Source organism: Emydura macquarii, unplaced genomic scaffold (genome assembly GCF_026122565.2).
Source record: "Emydura macquarii macquarii isolate MOO-44397 ecotype Brisbane River unplaced genomic scaffold, CSIRO-AGI_Emac_v2 contig_2422, whole genome shotgun sequence".
NCBI lineage: Eukaryota > Metazoa > Chordata > Testudines > Chelidae > Emydura > Emydura macquarii.
This window is the reverse complement of record NW_027132559.1, coordinates 35,628,837-35,651,678: the sequence shown is the minus strand read 5'-3', so window position 1 is coordinate 35,651,678 and position 22,842 is coordinate 35,628,837. Positions and strand designations below refer to the sequence as shown.

The 22,842-nt window shown below is 39.8% G+C and overlaps 1 protein-coding gene across 2 annotated transcripts in view; it reads left to right on the top strand.

Moving 5' to 3' along the window:
- The window catches only part of LOC137162436 (S-acyl fatty acid synthase thioesterase, medium chain-like), a 35,612-nt gene that overhangs the window by 8,093 nt on the left and 4,677 nt on the right, over positions 1 to 22,842 (top strand). The window contains exons 1-3 of one of the 2 annotated variants that reach the window (XM_067562256.1): positions 19,442 to 19,548; positions 19,668 to 19,798; positions 21,540 to 21,678. In XM_067562256.1, the coding sequence (XP_067418357.1) occupies positions 19,669 to 19,798; positions 21,540 to 21,678 (269 nt within the window). In that variant the 5' untranslated portion in view covers positions 19,442 to 19,548; position 19,668. Of the gene's footprint in view, positions 1 to 19,441; positions 19,549 to 19,667; positions 19,799 to 21,539; positions 21,679 to 22,842 lie in introns of those variants that run through there. The other variant, XM_067562255.1, reaches the window with a different exon arrangement.

The following is a 22,842-nucleotide window of genomic DNA, read 5'->3' as shown; positions in this document are numbered from 1 at the left end:
TGGCTGGAAGGCGTCTTCTGATAAAGTCACACTGAAGTCATTCTCCTGTTCATTGGAAATCTCTACATCCTCAATCACTGCACGTGCTACTTATTTTTTCTTATTGGGGTAACTTTGGCATTAGGACATAAAGTGGTTTTGTTTCCCATGGCTCTTGCACGGTTGCCATTTTTCTTTCTGCTTCCTGTGCTGTTTTTCAAGGTATACACATCAGACCAGGGTGTCTGCATTCTCAGTTGGTCTGTGTCTGTCCTGCTTCCTGGGTTCCTTTAGCTTGAAACTGAGTACTTGTTCTGCACTAGTGTCAGTCATTGTTTTGATTCTTTTCCTGGACAGTTCAGCTGCCCTTGCTATTTGGAGGCATTTCTCTAGGGTTAGATCTGTTTCTTTCAATGAACTCACTTGTTAGCTGGAATCACATGCTCTACAAACTATTCTGTCTCTAATTAGTAAGTCATTTATGTCTCCAAAGTTACATATAGATGCCAGATGAGTGATGTAGGTGTCTAATCCCTATTCTGTTTCTTGATTTCAGGTTAAAAACAAACCCAGTATCTCTCTCCAGTCTCATTCTGTCTAGTGTCACAGTACTCTTTAAATACCTTGATTAGCTGTTCCAGTGTTGTGGACATTGTTCCTGGCAATAGCATCTCACTCACTTCTCATCCTTTTTCCCCAGTGACATAATATAGAAACTTTACCTTCGTTGTTTTATCTTTATCTGCCAAAGTCAGCTCTATATACAGAGTCAGTTTTTGCTTCCGTTGCTTCTGTGCAAGGTCTTTTGTTTGTAAATCCAAATTTCCCAGTGGCCTGAGTCCCTTTATGCCCCCTGTTTTGCTCTATTTTTAGTTGGAGCTTTGTTTTCTCATTAATCACATTCTTTTCCTTGTTGTGGGTCTCTCAAGATTGACCACAGCCACCATGTTTCCTTTTCCAAATGTTGGGTGAAGACACTATGCTTGTAAAACTAAAATAGCTCTTTATTAAGAGAACAATTTACAGAGGTGCAGCATTCAAGCCACATGCATATGGACATATTTCTTGGTGCCTCCCTCAAACACTTCCCTTCTTTCTGTGCTCCTCCTTCCAAGTTCCATGCAGGTTGCTACATTTGAGACCAAAGTGTATCCTTAAGAACCAGAAGTACCTATATTGTGGGATTTTGGGGTGATTCTTTCCTGAAATAAAATCACTGGAAAAGTGAACCTAAATTAAGGGTTATTTAATAATTGAGGGTTTCTTCCAGGAAAATTAATATAAATTCAGTAAGTCAGATCTGCAGAGACCTCTCTCCTGCCCTGTGCCACCCTGCCCTGCCCCATACTATATCTGGCATTTTCTGAAAGTGGTAGGCAGTACAGTATTATGTCACATAAATCGTATGTATAGAGACTTACTAAAGCAGATGCTATTGTTTGTTAGTGTTTACAACAATGTTTTGCTCTCTGAAGTTTGCAAAGCTTTATCTATCTGGAGTGGACAGGAACATTGGAAATTCTGTATGCTATAAATCAGTGTAGCACACATCCATTTAAAATTGCCATTACTTAGTATTGTAATGACCAACTTGCTGCTATTTTTATTATTTATATAATGGTAGTACCCAGAGGCTCCAGTTAGGATCAAGGGTCCATTGAGGTGTGTGCTAAACAAACATATTTTAAAGGAATATACCCAAAGATTTTACAGTCTTGTGCAGGGTGGGGGTGGAGGAACTGCCCTTCATTTGATGAAATCAGAACTTACACTACCTCAAGAGGCAGAAGCCAATGATTTTTGGAGCAAGAGGATTTGAGTTTTATCTCCTCTATCACTGTGAATAAGTGGCCTTGGTATGTAGAATAGTTGCAGCCACGAAGTTCCAAAGGTCCATTGATTTGTTAGAATAGTAAACAATGAACAGCAAGATCAGTCTGAACCTTTGTACCTCAGTGCTGAAGACAAAGCAAATACTATTTTGCAACACACAGCAGTGAATTCCAATCTAATCTAGTGTGTTTAACAATAGTATGACAGGCAAACGTTTGTCAAGCAACAAGGATACTTGAAATAGACATTACTTGGTAGCAAGTCTGATTTAGTAAACTGAAAAATCATGGACTTCCCTGTTGCTGTACTTCACAGATCTGCATATGTTTGTCTTACGTGCCAAAATAGGTTATGGTACATAAGCATCAGTGAAGTATAACTGCCCCATCAAAAACTGTTAAATAATCCTCGTGGATTGTTTAGTCCTAGTTTATGGAAAGATCCAGATGGGCACCCTGGAACAGTTTCACCCACTTTTTAATTGTGGTAGCGATTGAAATGTATTGCCACTATGACCCATGGACTACACTCTTAATTGTGGAAAGTCTGTGTAAACAGCATGCTAGCTATTGTTTACAAACCATTTATAGTAGATTACAAATATAAATTCCATTTTTTTTTTTAAGAATGAGGACATTTCCTAGTCTGTCTTAAATCCCTTTTGTGCCACCCTGGTGATGCAAAAGGGACATAAAGTTGCCCTAAACAAGAAGCTGAGGAATCTCCTGCTGTAGCAAAAACTTTAACTGATATAAAGTTGGTGTATCTTGCTCTCCACCATCCCCTCCTGCCTTCCCTCTGCTGGAATCAGAGGAACGTTGGTGAGCATTGACAGTGGGAGAGGAATGGCCAGAGTATGCTGTGCTATTCTCTAGCCAGCATTGTGATCTCTAAGAGGCTATTACAACTGGCATAATTTACAGCAGCCTGCCACTCTAAATTACCCTGGCAGCTAACTCAGACCTCAGACAGCCACAGATTAGGTATAAAACCACTTTTATTCCCATGCTTCAGGTACACCAAGCACAGCTCCAACACGAAAAATTTGTCCGTGAGGTTTATAAGTGTGTTTAAATTGTTAATGTAATATACTTCTCCAGTCTGTATACTTATAGTTCAGTGTTGCTAATTCATGTGATTTTTATCACAAGTCTCACTATATTTGTTGTTTTTCTTAAAGTCCCAGCTCCTGGAGTTAGGTCATTAAGTGAAAATCTTAGCTTTCATTTAAAAAAAGTAATTTTCTAGTCTTTATGGTTGCAGAGAAAAGTTTGGAAATGTGACATCAACATAGCATAAAGATTCAAAAACAAGAAGCCAAATAAAAAGAACCCAAATTTATTACTTTTTAACAAAAATTTAATTATTTTAACCCAGTTACATGATTTTGGGAACCTGACTCATGATCTCTTAACATCCGGGGTTAATAATACTATATTTACGAGAGTACAGTTTAAGGGCATGTATGAGTTTATGGATTGATGTCAATCACTGCTTCTTTAGCAGGGAAAATTGTGTTAATGTTGGGATAACATGAATGTTAATATAAATGTAACAATAACAAATAAAATGAAAGATTAAATTGTTTACCCAGGTCATCTTCTCATGGCCTTCCACCACAATCCAGTGTTTTTCCAGTGTTGGGCACATGATATGGCCCAGTCTATAGCTCTGGCAAGATCTTCCATGATGCATGGTTCCTCTAGGAGCCAGCAGACCATCAGATGTTCCATGGTTTGTGTTTTACCATGATCACATACATCTGGGTCATTGGACCACTTCTGCATTTTGACATTTGACCTGCCAACTCTTGTTTGGAGGCAATTTAAACATCTCTAAGTTGACCAAATCATCTCTGTGCCTGCAGGAAGGCATTTGGCCCTACTGATGTGCATTTTGATGTCCTCATTGAGTATATTCAGCCATGTGCACCATATTTCCAGCATGTAGCCGTTGGTGATTTTTTAAACAGTTCTGTTGCAGTTAGTAAGCTTTTTTGCAATTTCAGGCAGCTGACTGCTGCAGTGTGGCCATATAGCAGATGGCTGGTATTTTCAACCTGTCATAATCATTCCATTTTGCTTGTGACCACTCTCCTGGTATTTGGTGGAGTGATTTTAGCAAGTACATAAAGACTGTTTGTATTGGTTGGTTTTAGACATCCTATGATGGCAGCTGTCATTCAGCATAGGGTCCAGATTCTTAGCATGAACCGATCTTTCCCACAGACGTGCATATTTGGCTGTTGAATAGCAAAGTGTAGTGGCTCTTAGTGTTGCTGAGTTGGTTTCCCACTTTGAATTCACAAGCTTCCTGAGTCTGCTGTTCCATGTGCTAACTTTTCCTTTTGCCTTCTCTGTATGTACCTTGAAGCAGAGTGTGTGATCTAGCATCACACCCAGGGAGACATGATTCCAGCAATGGGCAGATGCTATCTCATTCCAGATGATGTTGAATTGTCTATTGGCCTCATGATTCCAAAGACAGAGGAGAATCACTTGTGTTTTGGCAGGGTTGGTGCGCAGTTGGTTCTTGGTGCAATAAACAGAGAGCCCAGACACCACTGATGTTGATCTGGGCAAAATTCTTGGCTTGAGCAGTGACGCACAGGTCATCGGCATAGATAACATTTCTTGTGCCAAGATCGATTGGTTGATCATTCATGTAGATGATGAAGAGTATTGGTGAGAGTAGGCTGCCTTGTGCTAGGCCATTTTTAGAGATTGTATCAATCTTACAAGTGAGAAGACTTCAGTGATTCACTATGTCATATACTGCTGACAGGATGACAAACAATACCTTGTTACCATACCTTTTCAAAGCCATCATGGATGTATTGAGTGATGTTCAGCACATGATCGGTGCATGACCTGCCTGGATGGAATCCAGTTTGTTCTGGGCTTAGGGTGCTTTTCAATGAGTGGTGGTAGGTGGTTAAGGATAAGATGTTCATAGTTTGTAGAGGTGACATAGTCATGAAATAGGCCTGAAGTTCTTTGACACTGTTATATCGTTCCCCAAAAGTGCCACAAACACATGCTCGTCACCAGGCCATGGGTACTTTGTATGTCACTGAGCATGTGTTTATCAACTTGAGTAACCAGGTCTTTATTGCTCATCCGAAGTGTTTGATTTGTTCAATACAAATGTCATCTAGACCGGTAGATTTGACATTCTCAAAGGTGTTAATTCCAGAAGTTCATTTGGTTATTGTATACTGAGCCCCAAAATTGTATGTCTCCTGGTCTTCTTGATGTGTAAGACATATCTTGGTTTGTTTGTCGGGTGCCCTACCATTTTCTAGGAATCGGTGTGCGACCTCATCTGCAGAAACATTATAGTGTTGCTATGCCTTTCTTTGGATGCTGTTAAACTTTCGATTAATTATCCATGCTCTCCTACTGCTGTGGGTCATGTTCATGCTTGCAGTGAGATTCTTCCATGACTTCTGTTTTTCTCCATTAGTGCAGAGACCAGTTCTTTTCTGGAGGTAATGGTATCCTCAGTGAATGGTCTGCTTTGAACTTCTGATTGTATTTTGCATCCCAATCCAATAACTCAGATGTTAGTCCTGGCACATAATTTGTTCTGCAGCTTTGCAGAATATACTTCTTTGAGACAGTGTGCACTGCATTGACACACTGGTCGTAATTTTCTTGTATTGGTTTGATCTGTTTTACAATGGCTTCAAAGTCATTGATGAATCTCTTCTATTCACTTTCTTAAAATTAAAGCAGTGCCAGAATGCTATTGAGTTTGCCATTATGGCTGCAAACATGGACTTGGACCCAAACTAAGTTTGTTAAATGAACAGCTATGTTATTGCTGACAAATGCCCGATCAGGGTTATAATCCCGTTTCCATCTGCTCCTGTTGAAAGAACTGAGATCTTAGGATCGTGAATTAAGATCAAGTGGTATGCATCTGCCCACAATTCAACTAGTTCATTTATTTTCATCAGTTATGTTATAACCCCATTTGATGCTGTGACTATTAAAGTCACTGATGATCACTGGTATTTTGTCATGTTCAAGGTTATGTTGGGGTGATCAAAATCACCCTTTATTCACACCCGGCACACTATTGTAATAACCTTTGTTCAAAATCTCCCTGGTGAGATATTATTTGAAAACTAATATCTTATTGGTCAATAACATCATAGAAAAATGTATGTAGCAATGTTCTATGTAAAGTTATGAAATCCAGCTGTGTGATGTTATTAGCACATGTTCAAAACCACACAGCCCTGCCTAGGCAAAAGTTGTTAAACAGGTCTATCCAAAGCAAAGGAATGTGTGTTTTCCTTATATCACGTTGTGTAGAGCATGAGTACCAACCTCAGGGCAGACTGTTAAGAAATAGGGCACAAACCCCAAACTGGTTGTGAGTTTTATACTTAGATTTCACCAACAAAGTACTGGTGAATACTTGGTGAAGTATTCGGTGTAGTAGCACTACTACAGCCTTAATATGGAGTCACAGACAATCCCCTTGGGTACTCTGATCTATCTTGCCATCAAGGCAAGTTTGCCCTTGTGATAGATGGTCCCTTACACCAAAAATCACAGCAATATTCAGATTACTCCCAGTCCCAAAGGATCAGTCACTTATCCCGGGTCAGTTATACCTCAGCTCTCACACCAGAGACGATGCTTGTAGCCAATCATATAATAAACTAACTAAAGATTTATTAAGTAAGAAAAGAGATGAGAGTTAGTTACAAGGTTAAAAGCAGGTAATGTAACACACACAAATGAGTTACAGTCTTAGGTTCCAAAGAGTAACAGATGCTTCTGAAATGTGCAAACTCTGTATGTCCTTTAAGGCTAACCCAGGCTAAGCACTGGGGAACTCTTGCTTATGTTGAGAAATCTTCACTCCTTAGAGTTCAAGCAACATAGAGATACAGTTCCTTGTCAGGAATTTGTATTTTCTTCCTCCAGAGTTCAAGTTTATGGGACAAGTCTCTTTTTCATGCTTGTGGGGGAGCAATCAAAAAGGCTTTGTTCTTTGATGTTTCACAACGGCTCATTTGGTTTCAGTAGGCCTTCTTGGGGGGCAGGATTGAACACTTTCTGTAGGAAGCCAGATTAATTAATTTCTGCATTAATTAATGTTCCTTTCCTGTTTGGTGACTTAATACACCACTAAAGAGGTTAACAATGCAAAAACTTAATATAACTTTATAACATGGGGTACAGATGTTATAAGTAAGATTAATACATGCAGCATCCTACAAGCATTTAATAAAGTCTAAACACTAAACATGTTCTTATAAATATAACATCTATTTTATCAGTGCTAACACACAGGTGAGCCAGATTGGTTTCCAACTATGCATTTGTCAGTGTTCAGTGTGACCTAGGGACCTTGGCATGAGCTGGCACCTGGTCTGCCAGTGTCACAGCTCAACTTACATATAAGTAGTAAACATGGTAAGCAGGACAGCAGGGGGAGAAGATGGCAGAAGACAGAGCAAATTGGCATTTCAAAAAAACTGAGGGAGGAGGAGATCATGGAGCCTCCTTCACTACCAGACTCCATATTGCCTCAAGTGCTTGAATAAACTTTACTTTGAAGGGTAATGCTCAGAAGAATCCACTTCAAAGGTTGATTTGACTATAAAAGAAAGGGGCAGAGAACCCCAAATTTCTTCTCTTTCACCTAAGAAAACAAAGGCACCAGCACCTTGGGCTTCTGGGAGAGATCCTGACCAAAGAATAAGGTGAGTCACCATCTTGCTGGAAGACTGTGGTGAGAAAGGCTATCTTAAACAAAGTCTTGAACCAAAACTTGCTTAAGTTTTAGACTTTCAGATGCGTGTTTTCACTTTTATTTGCTGGTAACCGTTTCTAACTTTATGTCTTATACCTGAATTCATTTCAAATTCTATCTGCTTTTGTTTTTGGGAACATTGGAGACTGGGAGAGTGTTGGGATCACCCTACAAGTAGTAACCAAGGCTGGTGGAAGCTGGAGTGTGACTGAAGTGTTGCTGACAGGCTGCTGGGGCAGAGCTGTGGCTATACACGGACACTCAGGATCTGACCTGCATGCTGGTAGGCTGTTTGTGAGCAGTCTTAGTTGGAAGCTACACTAGCAAAGCATTGTGAGGCACCTGGCAGATGGTGACACAACCCCACACTTCTCTGGATTGCACCTCGGAATGTGACAGTGGGCTAGTGAACTTTAATTGTTTGCATGGCAGTAGCCATAGTGGAAATGCCACCAATGTCTACAGTTAGGACTTCAGTGTCATTATTACTGGTCATAGATGTTTTGTTGATGACAAGATCAGGTTTGCCGAAAATGGCAGTGCTCGTGTGGTCTCTTGATGGCCAAATTCATTCCGAGTACTCGGGGCAGTTGTTAGTCTCACTGCGTGTCTCCTGGAGGCGTAACACCCGACAGTTAAAGTCAACGCACATTTTGGCTATAAAGTCCTTTTTGGCACCCAAGAGCCCTTTGACATTTGCTGATATTATTGTCAGTGCCAATCCTGATGAGGAGCCTTTTGAATGACATTGATGGCTGTGTCGACCTTCACGTACAGGCAGTCAATTATGCTAATGACTGTGTCAGTCTGCAGGCATGGACATATTCTTTGGTTACATGGTAGCGGTCAGCAGGATTCGTAGATTCAGAGAATCTGGCAGGGGTTGCAACAAACTCTTTTGCTATGACCCCATTTTTCCTAGGTTATATATATTTATTTAAAACTCTTGTTTACACACAGTCATGTTGTTTTTACTTATTCAGAGATTGGACCCAGATCATGGGACCACATCCGCATCAGGGTTGCATCCTTTTCCCAATGTGTAAATTAAAAAATAAACAGCTATAGAGCCCAGAAGTCCAAATCAAGATCAGAGCCCTGCTGTGTTGATCACTGAACAAACTTGTACAAAGACATAATCAGTGGAATCACTAGTTTACATACTGTTATTCCTTTTTGACCCAGTGATTAGCCATTTTTTGAGGTTTAGCAGATTGTTTCCATTTAGAGGAGAAATTTTTGGTGGAGTCAGGTGTTAAGTGAACACTGTTGCCCCATTGAAGGGGAAACTGAGGCAGGCCTCAGCAGCGCCACACTGGGCCAAAAGGTAGCGCTACAGGGTGGGCATGACCTTTTACACATGAGAAGATAACCTTGCAAATGTGAATTAAGTGATGTTATCTTCACAGCTAGGAAGAATAGAAGCTTACTAAGAAAAGGAAAGGAAAAGGGAGTAAGATGTGGTAAAGTAAGGTATGATAAGGTAAACCCAGCCCAGCCCAGGTCTAAACTTAAAACGTTTTGCTAGTATGTCATTTAGGAGCATGAAAAAAATCACACCTCTAACTATGTAAAGCCACAGCTCTGGCCCAGCAGCTCTGAACCCATCAGCCTATTAGCATACACTAGAAACACTCTGGCTTCTAGCAGCCTTGGTTACCATTTACAGGGTGACCCCAACACAGTCCCAATCCTAAATTGTTCCCCAAATATGTATGTTCTGCACTGTCCAGCACTTTCCTGAACAATCCAGATACATTACATCTGTCTTTCTAGGGGAACAATACACAACAGTTTACCACCATATATGAAGTTACTGAAACCATTCACAACACTGGATTGATTTTGATTAATGAATAGAAAAAGTTAGGTTCTAAGTGATTACAAGTAATGAGGCATAAAAATCAGAAATGAGAAAAATAAAGATAAAACTTTTCCTAGTGCCAAGCTTAACAAACTATGCTTGATTCCAAGTAAAGTCCTTACCGCATCCTTCAAAACATTATTGACCCCTAAAGTTTAACACTGTTTCTTTTGTCTTCTCTGGTACAAAGAGGGAGATGGACTGGGGGAGGGAGGAAGAGGTAACTTGGGGTGTTTTCCCCTCTTTTTTGTAGCTTCAGTTCCCCTTTTGAAAAGCATTTCCAGGTGAGAACAAGGAGAATTTGTCTTGTGTGGAAGAATGCCTCCTCCTGGGTTCTTTCACCTGTGTATGCTGTAGCCTGATTTTGGGTGTTTAGTAATTTAAATGGGGTTATAGGCTCACCAATTGATCTGATCAGAAGATAATGAGGTTCTTGTCCCGGAATCAGGCTCCAGAAGAGTTTTGTAAGGAGCCCGGGGTGCACGACAGGAATGCTCACACTGATAGCCAAATTTGTATAATTTTATCAGCTTTTATTAAAATGACATAACATGATAGACAAATGACTGATTACCCATTTGATTATTCATTTTCTTTTAATGGATAGGATTACAGTCTTATTTTAGAGACTCGTGATATATATGTTTCTACGATATGCTTTGGATTAATATATTCACATCGTTCCCTGATGACCTGGCTGAGAGAGACTTCTGGTTCCTCAACTCTTGAGTAGAGGGTTGGAGAACTAGGCAATGCTGGAGAGCTAAGAGCTATAAGGCTCAGACTAACACTACAAATAATACTAAATATAAATGAAGAACAAAAATCTTAACACACTGACTGAAAGAAGCTTCAAGCAGGAATAGCTGACGATCACCCCAAGTAACACGGTTTGCACCTTCTTATACCCTGAGCAATATGGTTTCTCCTTCTAAGTACAAACTTGGATTCTTCACCCCCAAATTATTAGAGTACACTTATTCTATAGGCTGGCAGGTTTGCGCGTATTAATGACATATCCATATCCTTTCCAGACAGTTCCAGATGATTCGCTTATCTCACCTTTGTTATTTCTGGGCCTTTTGTGGGTTCTGTGGTGTATCTGTGAAGTTTACTTGGGGCATAACTTGAGATAGCCCCTCTTGTTTTGATGCCTCCTGACTTATCTAGGGTAAAGGTTATAACCATATACATCTTATCCTTTAACTCATCATTACTTATCTGGGCCAAAGGAAAGCATATATATATATGCAAGCAAGCAGGCTAGTCCTATAGGCTACAATGCTCACATGCAGGTTCCTTTTTTTTCCCCCTTCCCCCTTTTGGCTTGATGACTCTGTTTACGTGCAAATTAAAGCAAACACACAGTCCTTTGTTCAGGACAGACTTGTGTGATGACTTCTGTCTGGGCAGTGCAGTGAGGTTTGGGACATGTGCTAATAAAATCATACAGTGGAATTTTATAACGTTATATACAATGCTGCTACATATATTTTACTATGATAAAATTGACCAGCAAGTTACTAGCTTTTAAATGATATTTTACAAGGCATATTTTGTACAACGATATTACAGTAGCATGTAGGGTGTGAATACAGAGGTTCATTCCATCACAGCACATAAGCCTGGATAAACAGACCTTCATACTGATAACCTTTGCAACACCTTTTGGTCACTGTAGATGGGCTGCACTTGTGACTTTCATCTGTGAGCATGGAACTGCACAAAACTTGGCATCTACACCATATGAAGTTAGAGCCACTGTCAATTTACAGATTATATGTAAAGAGCTGTCATGCCTATGTTACACCTTACATGAGAATCACTGTTAAAAGAATCAATGTTAAAAATCCAGCATATTTCTCAACATGATCTTTGTTTGCTTTTTGCATTTCTCTCAGCTTGGAAAATGAAACTCAATTAAGCCAGAATTTATGGGAAGTTTCACTTTCAGGTTCTTGGTGCTGTTTTAGTGATTGTTTGACCATAACGATTTTCATTGTTTTACATTAGGGAAACATTTATATTGGTTGTAGGTTTAAGAACACTTCAATTATGGGCCAAATTTTATAATTTGTCAGGTCCCTGGGTAGAAACCAACATTAAGGTATAAGTATTTTCAAATTATCTAAATATATTATAAAATACACGCTATCAAAGGAGGTATCCGATTGTCTAAGTTTCCAATATGCAGGCATCTGGCATAATTGTTCCAATTGGGATTAGTTAGCCAATTCATACTTTTGGAGCATACGCCTACAGAAGGTAGGTGTGATTAATGGATTCCCTACTATTTTTATCCACAATAAAAGCACTCTAAATCAAACCCCTTGGAAACTTCACTCCCAACTTTCTGTGTATGAGCTATTTGAGACCAACATTTGCAGTGTATTGGCAGCCACTGCCGAAGTTTATCCATTCCCGCTCCTGTCTCCAGGGAAACTGAAATAGTTGGTAGAAATGGCATAAGAGGCTTTAATATAATCACCTTCTTGGTTTTGCTTCTGCTGCTCTGATACAGGTCTAGCAGGCAGCAGTGGGGAGAAGGCTGTGGCTCTCTTGTGGATATCAGCTGTGCTGGTGGTGGAGAGAAATGGGATATTGTTGACTGGGGTTTTCAATAAAATGCAAGTTCCTAAACTCCACGGAACATTGAATTTCCTAGGAGTGGTGGAGAGAAATGTAGGAATAATAATGTAAAAACTCTTACACATTTTAAAACAAACAAAACGGATATTGATTAAAATAGGTAAACTTGGATGCCTAAAGTTAAGCATCAAAATCCACACAGGTGGTTAAGCATCAAAATCTTTACCATTTTGACCATTACTTTTAAATGTCCTTGCACTTAAATTCTTCTTCTTTGTCATCTTCATTTATTTCTTACATAGCTACACTGAAAAGAAAAAATATTATAAAATCAGTAACAGAAATGAAGTTGTAACAGCAACTTGTATTTCTGAGGTGCTGATTAGCATTTGGCCACTAGCCACATCCCATACTGGAGAATATGAAATTATTACATATAAACTTGGGATGTTACTGCTAGTTTTCTTTATTGCACTCTGTCAGTACCTAGGTTATATATTTGTAACCAATCTGTTAACTAAAGATATTATTTTAGTTAAATCATGTAACGTTCTTCTATATTATTAGCTCTGTGTGTGTTCTCTGCACTTTTAAAATGGCTTGGATTGAGACTGAGCATGATTCTGATCCCTGCATATCCCTGTCACATGCTTCATGTTATGTGGGGCACTCCCATTTTTTTGCTATATGAGGATGCTCTGCATTTCCATCCCTTGTTGCATTTGCATTTTCAGTGCCATTTGTGAGCATTCTGGCTCCTCCCCTATACCTAGAGAGGACTTAAAGCCAGGTGCTGTGTCACCTGAGCACCATCTCTATCTTTTTCTGGATAGGCTGATCTTGTTCCAACTGCTTGTCAGCGCACCTCTGGGCTTGTTGTTTCGTGTTACACCACACCAAAAATAAAGGAAACTCTCAGGCTGCTGTGTACAGGCACTTCAAGTCATCTTGCTCATTAAGGTATTTATTACTGGGTTAAGGGGAAAGTGGAGAGTGGCAAATCTGAAAAATGATTGGGCAGAGAGCAGGATGAAAGTTCAGGACTGGAAGATTTAGCTGAAGTTGCTAGTATTGCAATGGTAAAATAGCTGAAGGACTCTGACTAACACGGTGTCTTAATCATGTTTAAAGTTTGTGCAAGGGATGGCACAACTTCAGTCACTTGGAAGAAGAGGTATGTTTCCCTTTGTGTAAAGGAGAGGGGCCTGACTGATCATTAGGGGTGGAGTGAGGAGTTTCCCTCAGGGAGCAGGCACAGTTGTGGGGGTATGTGATCAGTTGGGATGGGGGGAGGTTGAAGTCATGTCTCTTTCAGAAGGTGATGATTGTGAAGGGTAGTCAGTTGAGGGGCTAAAGGAAGCAGCAACTACTCTGATTTCTGTATATGAAAATAGAATAAACAATACCAAATGTGCAGGTATGTACATTTAATGCAGTAAGGTCACAGGGGACTTTCCCAGCATGTTCTCTTTCAGTAGTTAGCTCTACAGTAGCTATCCTGCAGTCTACTCCAGCAGTGTGCACCTTCCTGCCTCCCAGTTAATATTTTATTTGTTATACATTCTCTTGGCTTTGCCTTTTTCTGGTTCCTGTTGAGGTGGCCCATCCTCATAAATGTTAATGGGAAAGAATTAATAATCTTGTCGGTTTAAACATACGTGAAAGTCAAGATAACTGCGGCCTTCTGTCACACTCTGGGCAGATTTTCCACTATCTTGTATCTTGTGTAGTCATTCACATCTGTTCGAAGTGGATATAAAATGCCACCATGCTGATTTGGGTGCACTCGGTGCAAATATAAATATCTGTATAAGGTGCACATGGTGCAACACCATGGAGAATCTGGCCCTATCTATATTGAATTGTATTGATAGTGAAAAGCATTAGCCAGGAAGATTTCAACAGATTAGAAATTGAATTTTAGTCTGCGATGTTATAACCTCTTTATTATTCACTGTTCATAAACATTAATAGGAACAAAGCTTAAATCCAAATGTTTGTGAGAAATAATTTTGGGCCTGGAGTGGACATTTCTTTAGTGACCATACAAATGCTGTCTCTGGCAAAGAGGAAGAAGGTAGCAGCCATCTTACAGTTTTGTTTGAGTGGTTTGGAAGTGGAAGAGGAAACATGGTAAGAGAGAGGGACAGAGCTGAGGAGAAAATAAAAGAAGAAAGACTGACATGGAGAGATGGAGAAAGGGGAATGTGGGAACTGGAGGAAACAGGAAAGAGTTGAAGGAAAGACAAAGAAGGAAAAGGATGGAAAGGGGTGGGAAGACCCACTCTCCACAAAGGTGTCTCCATGGAGAAGACCTCTCCTGTCACCACTTCTATGAGAGGCAACTGAGATGAGATCCTCTGGAAAAAGGGTAGCTTTGTACTGTGCACTCCCTTGCACTTGTCTAGCTCCAGGCCCTGCTGAAGGATGCTGCCCCTCAGCAGCAACAACAGGCATGGCACCATGGGAAGCAGTGTAGACCTCCTGAAGAGAGAGAACATAAAGCAGGGCCCCACCTGCAGCATTCTGTGTCTTCAGAGGGAATCTGGCTGCTGTTCTTTCTGAGTTCCTTTGGGGCTGCTAAGGAGGAGAGGACCTTCGATGCAGAAACTCCTTGGGTGGGAGACAGTCTTTTTACGTTGATAAGACAGTCATCAAAGGTGAAGACAGTCCTCCTCATTCTCCTCCATCAACACCCCTTCCTGCCTCGTGGGGGATGCTGTCGCCTCACACCTGGAAGCCTCATTTTCCTGGGGTGATCCAGGTCACAATCGTCCTGACTCTTCCTCCTTGGCATTGGAGCATGCTAGCCAAGTGTGCAGGAAGTGCACTGTGGTTTTGTTAGGTTGCTCTCCTATAAATAATTTACAACATCTAATCTTCCTTTCAAACTCCTATAGAGTGGAACTTCCAAAGAGATGAGTGAGAATATTCCATCCCTCAAAATGTCTTCATGTATTTTCCTCGTTAAGGGGGTGTGGCCTGGTACCACCACCAAGATTTTTCCTCACTACCAGTGTGTGTGTGTTTCTACAGTGTGTGTTGTAGAAACATAGTTGAAAGCTGGGTTCTCTGCATAAAAGGCAGTGACAGAATTACATAGTATGACAATCAAATCTTTAGACACAAACACAAGCGGTTGCCTCATCCTAAATACAGGAGGTGTGTCAGGTGACCAGCATTACTCAAACACTGTGTGGGTGCTGAAGAACAATATTGTTTTATGGACAAAGGTCTGTCCCTTCCCATGTATTTATTTTAAATGACAAAGGTACTTGATTGATTGCTTTTTCCTAGGCACTAGTGCAAAATCAACTGGCATTTCTTTAGAGCCGTCAGTTGTGACCTGCATGCCAAGTTGTGAAAATGAAGCTCTGATGCTTGTGACCTCACAAGAACTGCTCTCCCCTGGCATCTGTATAGAGTGCAAAAGCATGTCTTTTTAGGAGGATCCTCTTCTCCATCCACAGCAACCTGCGATCTCTTGTGGGAGAATTTCAGGGGGGGGACAGAACAAGGTTTATGAAACACTCAAATCCCATTCAAACTCTCATTTTACAGTTTAAATGGGATTTAAGAGTTGTGCAAGTCCTATTGTGTAGGGGCTAAATTTTCACCCTATGTGAACTGATCTTCAGTAGTGATAGTTACACACAGAATGACATTTAATCAGCACAGCAGAGGGGCAGACCTATTTAAATCTTCAAGACTACTTGGCACTGATCTGACCACACCCCTTATTGTGTGCCAGAGATCAGGATAAATGTTGAAGATCAGAAAACTAAAGATCCCTGCAATTACTTGTGGAGTAAGGCAATACTCACCACAGAATCTAGCCCTTAATATTGTATTAACATAATTGTTTGCATTAAGTTTTTACATTTCTTTCTTTTTCAATCAGCTGAAAACATATACATTGGCTTTTTATGTTTTAAGCATCTTTTAACTGATACTTAAATATAAAGAGCTTTCAAAAATCGATCTTCAGCCTCCCTTTTCTGGATTGCCTTATAAAAATTAAACCATTATCCTTCCATGATGGATGGTGTGCATTGGCTATCTTAACTGGATACACTGGGCTTTATACTTGAATATGTTGTTGTGACCCGTCTGTGCCTAGGGTAGCCACCTGAAAATGCCAAGGTCAGGGCAGGCTGTAAAAGGAGAGCAGATTCTCCCAGCACTGGTGGATGACACTGAAGTCAGACTTCCCGACCAGCCACAAACAGTGCTTCTGATTCCCCACACTGGTTATCAAGAAGCCAAAATAAAAATATACACAGCCCCCTTTTCTGCATTTCAGTCTCTGGCTCCCAATCAGCCCCTAGGTCCAATAAAAAGACCAGTTATTTAGAATTCTATGCTCTTTACCAAAAAGGTTTCTCCTGACCCCAAAGGGTCAGCCACAGTACCAGATCAATATAAGTTTAGATCTTACCCAAAATACCATGCTGCCAGCCAATCCTTTAGTAAATAAAACTAAAGGTTTATTATAAAAAGAAAGAAACAAATTATGAGAGAAATGTAAAAGGATTAAAGCAATCAGACACACACAGTTGATTTGAAAGTCCATATATATCAGGTTTCTAGTAGAACTGTGGAGTTTGCAGGCTTGTATGGTCCCTCTGGTGTACATCCAGTACCTGGATGGGTCTCAGTTCTTTGTTGCATAGCTTCAGTTCAGTTCACTTGTAAATAAGTTGATCCAGAGGTAGGTGAAGACTGAAGACAAAAGACTGAAAGACGAAATGGATCTCGGGCAGCTGCCTTTTATGTCCTTTGGTCTTTGCCATGCTGCTTGTGGAATTTTACAGGAACAAGATGGAGTCCAGAGTCACATGAGTAAGTCCTTGTGACTCATCAGGTAGATCCCTGGCTTCTCCCCCTGGGCCCATTGTACCTGTGAATTTCCTTAATGGGCCATTAAGCAGGCTAGTGCTGCAGTCATGCTGTCTGGAGTGTCGCCCAGACATAGCACAATTTGAAATACAGATATATCAAACATATCCATAATTCCATTACACATATAACACATGAACATAAACATTATCACCTTAATTAGCACACTATAACCTTTCTAACAGTACCTGACATGGCATATCTCACATGAATTACTATGATTTTGACATTTTGATGTTAAACAACACAATAAATGCCCCCCAATCCAGTCAGCGTGACAGTTGTGCACTGCATTCCCTGTGTGGCTCAGTAGCAACCACTTGTTGGGTGTATTCTGTAAGGTCTGGTCTACACTTACCTGAGAATTTGGCGGCAGTCAATGGGAGATACGCAAGCTACACAGAGTAGCATGCGTAACTCCCGTAGACTTTGTAACTTCCATTTTGTGTGCCGTCCTCACTACTCTGCACCGATGGGAAATGTGTTCCCGTCGACACAGCGCTATACTTTTTCCAGAGGTGGTTTTAATAGATTGACTTTTCAGATCAATTGATAGATCCAGATAGATAGAATCCAGATAGATCGATCTGACGGCGGAATTGTGTACATAAATAAGGTGCATTTCTTTTATATTCCTTTGAAAAAAAGACAGACGTGCACACTCTCTCTCTCTCTCAATCTCACTCATTCAGATATACAGAGTTAACATAAGTTTACTACAGCAAATTAAAGAGGGGTTTTAAAAAAAAACCCAAGAAGATTATAGTTAGTAAAACCCAAGCATGATGTGTATGGAAATGGTTTTGATAGACAATCTACTATCCTTGCATTTCTCTAGAGGCCTATGTCTCTGGTTACTCTAACTCAAGCCTTATGTACTTCAGTAGAACTAGCACCAGTGCAGCACTTATCAGCTTTTAACTAGGATTCCATCACAGTATGCTGCCAGTCATTCCAGAGTCAGATTACACTAATGACCTGCCAAACTGCAGATCTCAAAGTGTGATCCTACTGCTTGTTGGGAGAAGGATAGGGGGAAGTAGGAACACCTTTGTTTACTTAACTGACACCGATGATTAGTTCATAAATGCTGGCAGTACAGTGAAGAATGGAAGCAAATCATGCTGGTGTGGATTTACTGCATAGCAGAGTGGCTCAACGCAAAATACTGAGAGCTTAAAAAAATAGTGAGAAAGCACTGTTATTATTTAATAAAATAGCTTCCATAGCTTAGAATAATAGCAATAAAGAGGTAGATGACCAGGAGGCTTTGGTCTTACTCATCACACTGCCACTGACTTGTGTATCCACCTTTGTAAAGAACTTACAGATCTTTGGATGAAAGGAGCAAATCATTATTTAAACCTCATAAACCCATTGTGAGGTAGTAGTAATAGCCCTATTTCACAGATGGAGGAATAGGCACAGATAGGACAAGTGACTTGTCCAAAAAACACACAGCAAGTCAGTGGCATAGCTGAAGTGGGAACTCAGAAATTCCTGTGCTCTTGTGAAATACTAAGCCTTTAATCACTGGAAGTGTCTGAATCAATGAAACAACATTTATGCTGGAATAGGGAATGCTATGTATAACAGTTTGGTTTAAAAGATGGCAGAAGTCTAGAACAACAGAGAAGTAAAGTCCTTATAAACCACTATGTTGGCAGTGAGGTGAGAAAACCAGAAGATGGGGAAAAGTGTTTAGATTGATTTTTGTGCTTATTTATTACATATTTGTAACAATCAGATGTAAGGTCTTTGGGACACGGATTGTCATTTATTATGTGTGTGTGCAATGGCCAGCACAATGGGACTTCATCTGGTTGAATGTTTTAGGAGCTACTGCAATATAAAAGTTAAAAAAGTGTAGGAGTGACAACAGAGGCCACCCAAACAGAGATTAATGGTAGAATTACAGAGCAAAGAAGTGAATTTTGAAGCGGGGGTTGGAGGATGAAAGTGAGGTGTCCAGGTGTGCATGGAGGAGGAGATGAATGTGCTTGCTTTCCCTTTCCAGAAGGTAGGGAAATAAACAAACAATTGTTGTCACTTACTATAGTTATTAAATGAGAGATGGCTAACTAGCCTCCTTTTGAAAACCTCCAGTGAAGAAGCTTTCATAACCTCCCTAGGCAGTCTGTTCCATTCTCCTACTGTTCTTACAGTTAGTAAATTTCTCCTGAGATTTAATCCTAATCTGTTATGCTGTAGTTTGAAACTATTGCCTCTTGTCCTGCTCTCTGTGGCAAAAGAGAACAACTTTTCTCTATCTTTTTTATGGCAGCTTTTCAAGTATTTGATGACTGTTATCATATCCCCCTTTAATTTTCTTTTTTCCAAACTAAACATACCCAGTTCCTTCAGCCTTTGCTCAATCAGCTTTCATCATCTTTCATCATCCTTCCCTTTCATCATCTTTGTTCCTCGTCTCTGGATCTTTTCCAGTCTCTCTACATCCTTTCTGTAATTCCCTTGCCAAATGCCATTACTTTCATAGGGAGAGGAACAACACAAGTTGATGCTTTAGGACCAGTCTGCTGGGATTTTTTTCAAAAAATAAAAGGACTCTTTTTTTTTTTTTTTAACAGGCAGGTCACATAACATAACAGGTAACAGTTTTGACAATAAAAAGTATAGGCCTGTTTTGAAGTAAATGAAATCTAAAACCACACTCTTCAATTAAAAAAAATAGAACAAATTAATGCAATTTCTTTTTGTTTTCCTCAAGAATGGAGAAGGTTATTGCTTGTCTATACAGAAGGCCAGATGCGCTTTGTAGGCTGATTTGCTTCCCCTGGGCTGGAAGTGGAGCTTCCTATTTTGCACAATGGGGCAAATGCTTTGATGGCTCAATAGAAGGTCAGTAATTTTTGTATATGACAAGTACAATTTAACAAAGATGGGCCTTAAAGACAGCATACTAACATGCAAAGTAGTCAGATCTAAACAGAATATACTCAGCACTTTTAAAGAGAGCTGAGTTATCTTGTTAATAATGTTCTAACCATGGCTCCCCGCTGCAAGATGCTTAATACCTCCATTGATGAGTTCCCTCAACTCCCATGCCACCCCGAATCAGGTGTCAGGTGCCTGGATAAAATACATGAATATATCCAACTTCAATTAAATTTCTTAATGCTAAAGCAGGCTTGACTCTTTCAGAAACAGATCGGTTAAATGGGTCAGCAATACAGTACATGCAGCAAAAGACTCAAAAACGAATATTTAAGAATACATTTCAGTATGCTGGCAAGACCCTTTTCTTGCGCAGAATGAATTGCAGTTAGTTACATTTCTGTGAATGATCCTACATTCCCTGTATCAAAACCAAAGTGTCACAATGGCTTTTTAACAGTAAAATGACATTTAGTTACAGAGTGAAGTAATTCCCATGGCTATCATGTTGTATCAGCACTGGAAAAGGTTCATACTTGCACTGTTTGAAGGGGAGAAGCCATGGCTATTTTCCAGACCTTTCACAAAGAAAACAGAATAATCTGGCATTAAACGAGAGTATTAGCATTGGAATAAAACCAGTCCTCTAAACTCTGAATACCTCCACTGAATTGCTGTGCAAGTCACATCCAATTTTCCTTGAAATAAAAAAATAGTCTTCTGTTCAGACAGAAATACTTCCAGAAAAGCTACTGGGAGAGGGGACCTCGGAACAATTGCGGCTACTGTTCAGTAAAATTCAGAGAGCACTGTGCACTTTCAGAACTGTCTTAACTGTGCTCAAAAAATTATAAAAGGCCTGACCCTATATTTTTGTCCTGCTACCTATTGTATTATGTGTTGGCTTATTTTAAACACACTACTTTTTTCTTCTGGAAACGTGTGACCCCTCTTCCCCTCCCCCCAGCTTCCCTGTGACCTTTGAAGGTCACATCCTTTGAAAAAGAATGAAAAAACAGTAACATATTTTTACAAACTATCCCATTGTTCAGTTGCCCTAAACAACAGTGGGGTAAAAATCCAAGGCCAGTCTTTTGAAGACCATGTTTCTGAAAGGGGCATACAATCATGTCAGTAAATACCATGATTCCAAGTTCTACTCTGGGTAATAAGCCAAAAGCCTGCAAAGAGAAAAGATTGCAATAAAGTGTGTGGGGAAAAGTTCCCAATAGAGCTTAGGATTCTAGCGAGAAGGTATTTTATAAACAACATTCATACTAGTCATTCATCAACTAAAATGTTGATTATTATTTCTATTACAATAATAGCTAGAAGCCCCAACTAAGATCAGGTGCCATGTGCCCATGTGCTGTCAAGACCCCTAGTAAGAGACAGTCCCTGCCCCAAAGATATTGCAATTTAAATAGACTGAACAGAAAAAAGTTGGGAATAAAAAAATAATAATACCAAGCTCTTGAGTGAAGCCCCTGCTGTCCTTTACTTTTCAATCATGGGGTTAAAATTTCACTTAATCATTACGATCACTAATGTAAAAAGTTAAATAAAAACTTTTCTTTATGTAACTAGTTGTTAACATTTGCTTTCTGTGGAATAAATAAAAAACATGATTAATTTCTGTTTTGGTAATCTAAAAGGATGAATTTTAGAGTGACCTGAAATTACTATATTTTCTTTTCCCCTCTAGTATACTCTATAATGCTTCCTGGAAGAGAATCTCGTGTTAATGAACCTCTTGCAAAAGACATGGAAACTATTGCTAATGAAATTTCTAGAGTTTTGCTTCAAGACTTGCAAGAGAAACCTTTTGCATTTTTTGGTCACAGGTAAAAAAAAAAATCTTTTAAAATATCTGGCAAAGGAGGCTAAAATCTGTGGCTGGATAGTTACTTAGTTCCTTTCCCCAACCAAATGCTGGACTGGCTTAAACAGAATCATAGGATAGGTCTACACTACAAATGTTACACTGGCACAGCTGTAGATACTTACTAAAGCTACAAAAGGGGTTTTTCCACTGTGGTAGTAAATCCACCAATTTTTCACATCCCTGAGTGATGTAGCTAGGTTGACCTAAGTTTTGGGTGTAGAGCAGGCTATATAATAATGGAAATGTAGGGCTGGAAGGGACATCAGGAGGTCATCTAGTCCAGCTCTCTGTGCTGAGACAAGACCAAGTGTAACTAGACCATCCCTGACAGGTGTTTGTCTAACTGTTGTTAAAAACCTTCAATTACATGGATTCCACAACCTCCCTTGGAAGCCTATTCCAGAGCTCAACTACCCTGATAGTTTAAAAGTTTTCCCAAAATCTAACTTAAATCTCTCTTGCTGCAGATGAAGTCAATTACTTCTCATCGTACCTTCCGTAGACATGAAGAACAATTGATCACTGTCATTATAACAGCCCTTAACATATTTGAAGACTGTTATCAGGTCCCCCTTCAGTCTTCTTTTCTCAAGTCTAAACATGCCCTGGTGTTTTAATCTTTCCTCACTGGTCAGGTTTTATAAACCTTTTATCCCCTTTGTTTCTTTCCTCTGAACTGTCCAATTTATCCACATCTTTCTTAAAGTATGATGCCAAGAACTGGGCACAATACTCCAACCGAGGCCCCACCAGTGATGAATACAGTGGGACATGTTGTAGTTATGACATTCCTATTAATGTACTACAGAATGATATTAGCCTTTTTGCAATTACATCACATTGTTGGCTCATATTCAATTTGTAATCCACTATAACCCCAGACCTTTCTTTGGAATACTACCATCTAGCCAATTATTCTCCATTATGTATTTGTTCAATATCCTGATGTTGATACTAAGAACCTTGCTTACTTATTACCTAGACTCTGAGGTCCCTTTTTTGATAAGGAAGGGTTGCTGAACTAGGTGTATTTCAGAAGTAGTAGGAAGGAGACTATTTGATATATACCAATCCAATTTTGGCTGTGGTATAGCCAAGTAGTATGTGGTGTCTATCATTTCTG